The sequence below is a fragment of the Microtus pennsylvanicus genome, chromosome 20, assembly GCF_037038515.1.
Source record: "Microtus pennsylvanicus isolate mMicPen1 chromosome 20, mMicPen1.hap1, whole genome shotgun sequence".
NCBI classification, from domain to species: domain Eukaryota; kingdom Metazoa; phylum Chordata; class Mammalia; order Rodentia; family Cricetidae; genus Microtus; species Microtus pennsylvanicus.
In genome coordinates this window covers 9,155,394-9,164,618 of record NC_134598.1, presented here as the reverse complement: position 1 = coordinate 9,164,618, position 9,225 = coordinate 9,155,394, and the positions used below count along the sequence as shown (strand labels likewise).

At 56.5% G+C, this 9,225-nt stretch overlaps 1 protein-coding gene across 3 annotated transcripts; it reads left to right on the top strand.

Annotated features, from left to right (window-relative positions):
- Positions 1-104: 104 nt before the first annotated feature.
- Arhgef25 (Rho guanine nucleotide exchange factor 25) lies at positions 105-8,343 on the top strand. Of its 3 annotated transcripts, none has more exons than XM_075954177.1 (16): positions 105-322; positions 583-697; positions 2,884-3,098; positions 3,222-3,317; positions 4,090-4,166; positions 4,338-4,404; positions 4,586-4,689; positions 4,913-4,982; positions 5,090-5,179; positions 5,278-5,370; positions 6,197-6,247; positions 6,413-6,490; positions 6,668-6,868; positions 6,993-7,173; positions 7,437-7,648; positions 7,897-8,343. In XM_075954177.1, the coding sequence occupies exons 1-16, from the start codon at positions 224-226 to the stop codon at positions 8,002-8,004; spliced, it is 1,857 nt and encodes a 618-aa protein (XP_075810292.1). In that variant the 5' UTR covers positions 105-223; the 3' UTR covers positions 8,005-8,343. The 3 variants fall into 3 exon arrangements, with proteins under 3 accessions (XP_075810292.1, XP_075810294.1, XP_075810293.1); XM_075954179.1 differs by having other exon boundaries at positions 7,095-7,173; positions 7,897-8,147; XM_075954178.1 differs by lacking the exons at positions 105-322; positions 583-697 and adding an exon at positions 1,684-1,953.
- Positions 8,344-9,225: the final 882 nt, after the last annotated feature.

The following is a 9,225-nucleotide window of genomic DNA, read 5'->3' as shown; positions in this document are numbered from 1 at the left end:
TGGAATCGGGACTAAGAGGGGTTTGTTTGTTGTTCAACTCCGTTTGTGGAGAAAGGAACATCCCTACCCCTTTTGCGAAGTTTGGCTGCGGTGGGAGCGGGGGCGGAGCCGGGCAGGGGGGCGGATTCGGCAGTAGCAACTCCCCGGACGCGCGCAGGCCTCAGAGCCCCCCAGCTTCCGTAGCCCCTCGGCCCTGAAACCTGAAGCAGGGTAGGGGTCCAGCATGAAGCCCCCGGACCGCCCCACCCCTGGCCGCACTGACCGGATACTGGGGGTCATGGGGGGCATGCTGCGCGCATGCGCCGTACCCGGGCAGGAGGGGGTAAGAAGAAGGGACCGCGGGTGGGGTGGGGGGGTCTTTAGGGGACTTTAGGAGAATTGCACTCAACGACTCAGTTTAAAACCCGCATACAAAAGTTGTATGGAGCAGTCGCAGGGATCCATAAGTTCGGTTATAAAGGCCATAGGCCAGGTTCATGTTGAACCTTTCAGAATAATGTGCTGTTTGACAGGAGGGAGAGGGGAAGGGGGAGGTCAAGGCAGCCTAGGAGGGGGTTCCTTACAGTGACTCTGTCCCCGCAGCCCCCGAAGAGAGATTCCTTAGGGCCTGGGAGTACCAAGACAGGGAGTGATTGTACCGAGGAGGATCAAAGAGGGGAGCGCGAACCTGAGGTCCGCGCCTGGGCTTTGCAGCCGGGTAAGAAGCTGGGCTTGGGTGGGGCACAGTTTGCCCTCCTGCGCAAAGTGGTGACTTCAAATAGATGCTGTTCATATTAACATAAAGGTCTGTTCCTAATGTGCATGGGACCATTTAATCGCAGACACCACGCTTCTCTTCGCCTTCTAGCCCGATGTGTGTCCTCACTTCGGCGGGTCCCAAGCCCCCGAAGGCGGAGTGGAGTGTCCCCGCGCCCCACCCCTGGCCCTCGGCCAGCTCAGGCGCCTGGACTTCGCCTTAATTGGTGATTAGTTTTAGCTTGGAGTTCTGGGGCCTGGAGGAAAAGAAGGGTCGGGGGAGAGGGCGGCACCTGGCTTGTGTTCCTCACAAAGTGTTCCCCAAACACGCATGCCCTGCGTGGGGCGGGGGGAGACAGCCAGAACCCCAGAACGTTTCACACAAGCCAAGGCCCCATCTAGTGAATCCTTCATCTCAGAGGCCAAAGGGAGACCGAGGCAGACCCCACCTCCAGGCTTCTCGCCTAACCCAGCGCCCCGCAGTCGCAACTGGGGTGCCAGAGGGAGCAGGATCGCGGGCGGGCGGGGGAGCCCAGGCAGGGAGGAGGGGTGGAGGTCTCGGGACGTGGAGTGGGAGCTCGGTGGTGCCTGGGGGAGGGGGCTGGGGGAGCGCGGGGGAGGCGGAGCTGGGCCCAGAGGCCCCTCCCCGCGGCTGCACCGCGGCCCGGCCTGTTATTCCGCTCGCCGCTCTGCCCGGACCCGCGCACCTCCAGTGGCTCCGGGAGTCGGCCCCCGCACCACCCCGCCCGGGCCTAGAGCCACCTCTAAGCCGGGGCCGGAGACGGAGCTGGAGCTGCTGTCGCATCCCGGCCGGGCCTCCCCCACTGTCCCTCCCTCTGGCTGGACATCTGGACCCTGGGCCCCGCACCGCCCGGGTTCCGGAAACCCTCCCCGCCCAACTCCGCGGCCCAGCCCCGCACGGCCCTCCCTCCAGACTCCCCTGCCCCGACTTCCGTCTACTCCTGGACCCCCGCTTCCCATCCCTTTCCTCCCCCCCCTCCCCAAGCCTGGCCCCCGGTGGGAGGGAGGGGGGTGTGCGCCCTGCGCCGTCCCCGCCCCGCCCCCCGTGATTCCCCCTGCATGGCCGGCCCGGGTGGGGGATGCGGGGGGGCCCGGGCGCCATGCGGGGGGGTCACAAAGGGGGTCGCTGTGCCTGTCCCCGTGTGATTCGAAAAGTGCTGGCAAAATGCGGCTGCTGCTTCGCCCGGGGGGGACGTGGTGAGTGCGAGGTCTTGGGGGGCAGCGTTGAGTTGGGGGGGTGACTTGAGCTGGGGTTTGGGGCATCTGCTTGCTCCGGCCCTAGGGATTTAGGAATGGAACCTGTACGTGTGTTTTCCAGGAAAGTGATTTAACAGAGACTATCTAAGGCCCTTTCTACTCGGTTTCTACTCATTCAAGTTGAGGAAGGGTCCGAGGACTCATCTCTTTCCTATAATCAGCAGGCTAGGAGGAAAACATTCTCTCACGGTCTTCTTAGGTCCAGAAACAAGTATTTACCCTCAAATCACTTAGCTGAAAAGTCCGCAGAAAAGAGAGCAGAGGAATGACGAACTGGGGGTGGGTGGGTAACTGTAAGCTTTATAAGAACTCGGGCTGCAGCTCTTCGAAGTTGTTGGCCAAAGATAACCCTGCTGTGCTATCCTCTCTGCCCCCTCTGTTGCGTGTATGCGTGTGCTGGAAAGGTGGGCTGTTCAAAAAAAAATTATATAGTAATCACTTCAGTTGGAGGAGGAGGGGCCTGGGGGTGGCAGACAGCTGAGCTCTTTTGTCCTCACCCCTCTCTGGGAGAATGGTCTGTACCTATTGGAAGGGGGAGTGTTGTAGGAAAGCAGATGGCTACCCCCCCAGTCTCCAGTATCTGCCCAGATGGCTGCCCCCACCCCCATATCTGTGCTCTGCTCAGGGTATGGGGACCTCCACATGGAAGTGGGGGAGTACAGGCCCTGAAGCCAGGTGTTTACTGTCCTTCCACCCCAGCCTGCCTTGCAAAGATTTCTCTCCTGGCCAATTCAAATGAGGGTTGTCAAAAGAGGGGACCCTGGAAGGCAGGGTCTGAACACCACAGAGGTCAGTCTGGAAGTTCCCCTGGCACCCTAAGTCTGGAGCTGGGGCGATGTCCATCAGCTGCTGTCTTTTTCCTCCCACTAGAATCCTATTCCATTGCGGGTAGTGAGGGGAGCAGATCAGCATCCGCTGCCTCAGGTCTAGCTGCCCCATCTGGCCCCAGCTCTGGCCTCAGCTCTCACCCCTGTTCTCCGGTCCCCCCTGGGCCAGTAAGCGGCCTGAGGAAATGGTTGGATCATTCCAAACATTGTCTCAGTGTGGAAACTGAGGCAGACAGTGGTCAAACGGGACAATATGAGGTGAGCAGGGAGTGCCACGGAAGCAGGGTGATCAAGAATGACCCTGGGAAAGAGGGCAGCAGGTTGGGGTCACTGGGGAGCCCACCTACTGTTCATGACCTCAGGAACTCTGTCTGGCCTTAGAACTGGATGCTGGAACCAACGCTAGCCACAGGAGAAGGGTTGCCAGAGCTAACCTTGTTGACTACGTTGTTGGAGGGTCCTGGGGACAATACACAGGTATGAAGAAATAAATAGAATGGGGCACTGGGCATGCACCTGTTCAGGGCCAACTTCAGCTACATTCAAGTTCCGGGCCCTCCTGGGCTACTTGAGATCATGTTTCAAAGCCAATCAAACAACAGCTGGAGACATGGCTCAGTGGTTAAGCACACTACTCTTCCTGAAGACCCAAGTTTAGGGCCTAGCACCCACGTGACTCACAAGGACCTGTATCTCCAAACCCAAAGGAAACAGCACCCTCTTCTGGTCTCTGTGGGTACCAGCACACAGTGATACCCCCAAAACCTATGTAATAATAATAAAAATAATATCTTAAGCCAGGTATGGTAACCCATACCTTTAATCCCAGCTCTCAGGAGGCAGAAGCTGGTGGATCTCTGTAGGTTCAAGGCCAACCTGGTTTATATAGTGAGTTCCAGGACAGCCAGAGCTACTTAGAGAGACCCTGTCTTGAAACACAAATCTTTTTTTTAAATTTATTTATTTATTATGTATACAATATTCTGTCTGTATGTATGCCTGAAGGCCAGAAGAGGGCACCGGACCTCATTATAGATGGTTGTGAGCCACCATGTGGTTGCTGGGAATTGAACTCAGGACCTTTGGAAGAGCAGGCAATGCTCTTAACCTCTGAGCCATCTCTCCAGCCCCCAACACAAATCTTTAGAATAAAAAACAAACAAAAACCCAACGAATGAATATAGATCTGAGAAGGCTCTCCTCACTGAGAAAGTATTCCTTTTTGCCCTGGGATGCCTTTGCCTTCCAGGCACCTGAAGAGGAGACTTTGTCTCAAGCCCCCCAGAATGAGGAAGAACAGAAGAGGGTAGCCCTGGAAAGGAGTATGTAAGTCCACAGCACGCTCCAGTTGCTGAACGCCCATAGAGCCCTCACATTTACAGCCCTCGGAGGGTGGCTGTGGTGATGAAGGCTCATTTAGTCTAAGAAGAACTGGCTACACTAAGAAGGTCTCCATTCTTAAGTGACGGCATCCTCGTATTGCCTTGTACCCCCTAGGTTTGTCCTGAGCGAGCTGGTAGAAACAGAAAAAATGTATGTGGATGACTTGGGACAGATTGTAGAGGTAGTTCTCTCTTCTCCCTCCCAGCCACGGCCCACTTGCTCTTTCCCTCTGTCTGGGGCTATTTTCAAGAGATGGTACTCCTCTGTACCACCTTCCTGGCACCCTGGACTTCTGGACTTTGTGTTAGGGCCACCCGGAGCCGAGGTCACGTGCTTATAGTACCATCTCATCCTTCCTACAGGGTTACATGGCTACCATGGCTACTCAGGGGGTCCCGGAGAGTCTCCGAGGTCGTGACAGGATTGTGTTTGGAAACATTCAGCAGATCTATGAGTGGCACCGAGAGTAAGTGCTGGAGCCCTGAGCCGGGTGCTGGGGAAGGGCCCTCATCTGGTAATCTCTCTGTCCTAGATTCTGTATCAGAACCATGGGTCCACTGGGACTCAAGGAGCCTTTGGAATTCTGTAGGGGGCGTGACCAGGGCTTGTAACTGGAGATTTGGGATGTGTAAGGAGGCAGAGGGGTTCGAGGAGGGTTTGATGTGTGGCCCGTCTCCCAACTCTTCCAGCTATTTCCTGCAGGAGCTGCAGCAGTGTCTGAAAGATCCTGATTGGCTGGCTCAGCTGTTCATCAAACATGTGAGGCTGGGCCCTAGTAGGGAAAGGGCTTGTGATGGGTCTGGGCTCAGTGGAGATGTGGCCTCTTTTGTTATCACTTACTCTGCTTTCTTCGTTATCCCTGTTAGGAGCGCCGGCTGCATATGTATGTGGTCTACTGTCAGAATAAGCCCAAGTCGGAGCATGTGGTGTCAGAATTTGGGGACAGCTACTTTGAGGTCAGTGGGTGAGGTGTCTTGCGGGGGGGAGACACAAAGCATAAAATCAGCACGAACAGGCTTTTCAGGCTACATAACTGACCTGTCCTTGTCTCCAGGAGATCAGGCAGCAGCTGGGACACCGTCTGCAGCTCAATGACCTCCTCATTAAACCTGTGCAGCGAATTATGAAATACCAGCTGTTGCTCAAGGTCAGGACCACCCTTCTTCCTGGGGACACGGCCAGCTGGGCAGGACCACCCTAGTCCCTGGGGACACAGCTGGATGGGCACGACCAACCTAGTCCCTGGGGACACTGCTGGCTGGGCAGGATCACCCTTCTCCCTGGGGACACAGCTGGATGGGCATGACCACCCTGGTCCCTGGGGACACTGCTGGCTGGGCAGGACCACCTTCTCCCTGGGGACACAGCCAGATGGGCAGGACCACCTTCTCCCTGGGGACACAGCTGGATGGAAAGGATCACCCTAGTCCCTGGGGACGCGGCCGGCTGGGCAGGACCACCTTCTCCCTGGGGACACTGCCCACTGGGAAGGACCACCTTCTCCCTGGGGACACTGCTGGCTGGGCAGGACCACCTTCTCCCTGGGGACACTGCTGGCTGGGCAGGACCACCTTCTCCCTGGGGACACAGCCGGCTGGCTGGGCAGGACCACCTTCTCCCCGGGGACACTGCCCACTGGAAAGGACAACCTTCTCCCTGGGGACACGGCCGGCTGGCTGGGCAGGACCACCTTCTCCCTGGGGACACTGTTGTTTGGGCAGGACCACCTTCTCCCTGGGGACACAGCTGGATGGGCACGACCACCCTAGTCCCTGGGGACACAGCCGGCTGGGCAGGATCACCTTCTCCCTAGGGACACTGCCCACTGGGAAGGACCACCTTCTCCCTGGGGACAGTCGTCTTCGGGGTTCTGGATCCTCTACAGAGTTGTCCCTCGTACCCTGGGTGTTCGAAACAAGCACTTCCGTGGACGTGCTCACAGCCTCCCTAAGCGCCTCCTCTTTATGTCCTAGGATTTTCTGAAGTATTACGGCAGGGCTGGGATGGATACTGAAGAGCTGGAGGTGAGGTTCCCAGGACATCTGCCCACCTTGTCCTCTTAGTCTTGTGGGTACCTCAGTCTCTGGGCGGCTCAGGGATGCCTGGTTTTTAGGGAGAGGCCCCTGGGGTGGTGATGTGTGGAGAGACCTCTTTGCCAGTAATGACTCCACTCTTCCCCTGTATCCCAGCAAGCTGTGGAGGTCATGTGCTTCGTGCCCAAGCGCTGTGACGACATGATGTCGCTGGGGAGACTGCGGGGATTCGAGGTATGGGAACCGGGCTGGAAACCGCAGTTCTTGGGCTCAGGTCTTAGAACTCTGGATCCTTATAAGGAATTACCTTCTGAGCGGCTCCACCAGGGTTAGTTGGGAGTGTGGGGGTGGGGAGGGAGAAGCTGATGCTCTTTTCAAACCCTTCTCAGAGGCTATGTCCTTTGGTTCCAGGGAAAACTGACGGCTCAGGGGAAGCTCTTGGGCCAGGACACATTTTTGGTGACAGAGCCTGAGTCTGGGGGTCTGCTTTCTTCCCGGGGTCGAGAGAGACGTGTCTTCCTGTTTGAGCAAATCGTCATCTTCAGTGAGGCACTGGGAGGAGGAGGTCGAGGTGGCACACAGCCTGGCTATGTGTACAAGAGCAGCATCAAGGTGGGGAGGGCCATCAGGAAGGGAGCAGGCTGGGACGGGGTGAGGGAGGCCTCACGATGTCTGACTCTATGGGTTGGTGGAGGGGCCTGCAGAATCTGAGGACTGTGTCTGTTCACAACTTCAGGTGAGCTGTCTAGGACTGGAGGGCAACCTCCAAGGCAACCCTTGCCGGTTTGCGCTGACCTCTAGGGGGCCAGAAGGTGGGATCCAGCGCTATATTCTGCAGGCTTCAGACCCTGCAGTCAGTCAGGCCTGGATCAAGCAAGTGGCCCAGATCCTGGAAAGCCAGCGTGACTTTCTCAACGGTGAAGCTCCCATCATTCCTTTGCAGTAGGCTCACAAAGCCTTTTGACCTCCGGAACCCCCCCCCCCCCCCCGGCCAAATCCCAACCCTTGGTTCTTTGTGCCTGGCACTTCTCCCTCCTTCTTCCACCCAGCATCCTCTAAAAAGTCCCAAGCATCTTACATTGGCTAACTTAGGAGGGCAGGCAAATGGGAGGAAGGGAGAAGAAGCAGGGGGCTTAACCCCTCTCTCCTGTAATACATCTCTGTTCTTTGCCTTGCCCAGCCTTGCAGTCACCCATTGAGTACCAGAGACGGGAGAGCCAGACCAACAGCCTAGGGCGGTCAGGAGGGCCTGGGGTAGGGAGCCCTGGGAGGATACGGCCTGGAGACCTGGCCCAGGTCAGCATGCACACACCCATCAATGGCTCCCTCCCTTCCCTGCTGCTTTTGCCCAAAGGAGAGGTGCCCAGAGCACCCTTACCCCTGGATATACAGGTATGAGGAAGAGTTTACTACTAGGGTACAAGGGAGGGCCTTTGTTCCCCCACCGTCTCCTTCCTTCTGCCACCGTCTCCTTCCTTCTGCCACCTTCCTTTTATGTGACTTTGCTACTTTCCACCCTTAACTTCTTTACTTTAATTCTGGGGCAGGGGGAGGGTGGCCTGGCTAGGGCTTTACCTGGAAAGAGGGGTGAGGGTAGACTGGTGGCCTCTGTTGATCCTCTGGCTTGAATCTTCCTGCAGGCTCTCAGTGACACCCCCCAGACTCCTCGCCACCCTCCAGCCCTTCCGGCTCTGAGCACCCCTCCCTGCCAGGCCAGGCTGGCAAAGCTGGATGAAGATGAGCTGTAGGTGATGAAGGCCTTGGGCATGGTGCTGATTCAGCCACTGGTTCCTCGAGGAACTGGAGGACAATCCTGGCAATGTGCCAGAGACCTTTCTTCCTGCTGTGTGAGGCATGGGCAAAGCTGGGAGAGCTCAACATGGAGGGGCCTGCCTAGAGCTGCGAGGCCTCTGCTCTGCACAAGGAATGCAGGATCCGTCAGCTGCGCTCCACGCATGCATCCCTCAGACGGAGGATATGTAGGGGCTTGGAGGGGGGGGCTCGGGCTGGGACCAGATAGAAATGATTGGTTTCGTTGTGATTTTGTTTTCCAGTTTCCTGTGAATAAAAGTTTTGTTACATCGCTAGGCTGCGGTCTTGGTGGTGGGGTGACAGAGAGGCCTCAGTGGGAACGGATTGGTGAAGTACCCTAAGGGGAGGTCTGTAAGAAGGGCAGAGCCAGGACCCTCAGTCCCAGCACTCGGAGGCAGAGGCAGGCAGATCTCTGTGAGTTCAAGGCCAGCCTGGTCTACAGAGTGAGACCCTGTCTCAAACACATAAATAATGAAACAAGAGGATAGGAGGTCACAAGAGCCTCTGTCCTTGTCTCCCACCTGCAATTAGTTACAGCATCTCCCAGTCCACACCTGAGGCTTAGGGAAAACTCTGAAGTTATTCTCTCCTTTATTTGGTCCTTCTGGGTTCTAGATTTATTCTTTCGTTCAAACTCTACCAGAAGGCTCACTTCCTACTACCCTCCCCCAACATCTAAATACTAGTATATAAAATATCCAGTGTAAAAATAAATAAATAATAGATGATAGATAGATAGATAGATAGATAGATAGATAGATAGATAGACAGATAGATAGATAAATTGTTTAGGGTACCTTTGTCTGAGGCTTCCATGTCCTGCCGCGAAGACTGGGAAGGTGGAGAGGATTGGGAGTCTCCTCCCTCTTTGGGGGAAGGGGAAAGGTATGTCCACACTGAATAGAAATGGAGTCTTTAAGCCCAGCACTAAGAGTGGAGTGCTGAAGAGGTCTTCACCCCTCCCAACTCCTGGCACAGCCTCTGGGACAGAGACAGCCAAGGGTACAGAGACCCAGATGGCTTCTGGGTCCCTATGTATCTGTGTCCACTGTGTCCACCGGTCCCCTGGGCTCAGTCACGTGAGCTGGGGCTTCCTCAGCAGACAATAGATTGCTGGGGTGGGAGGGTGTGGAGATGCTGGAGTCTCCCCATGGGTC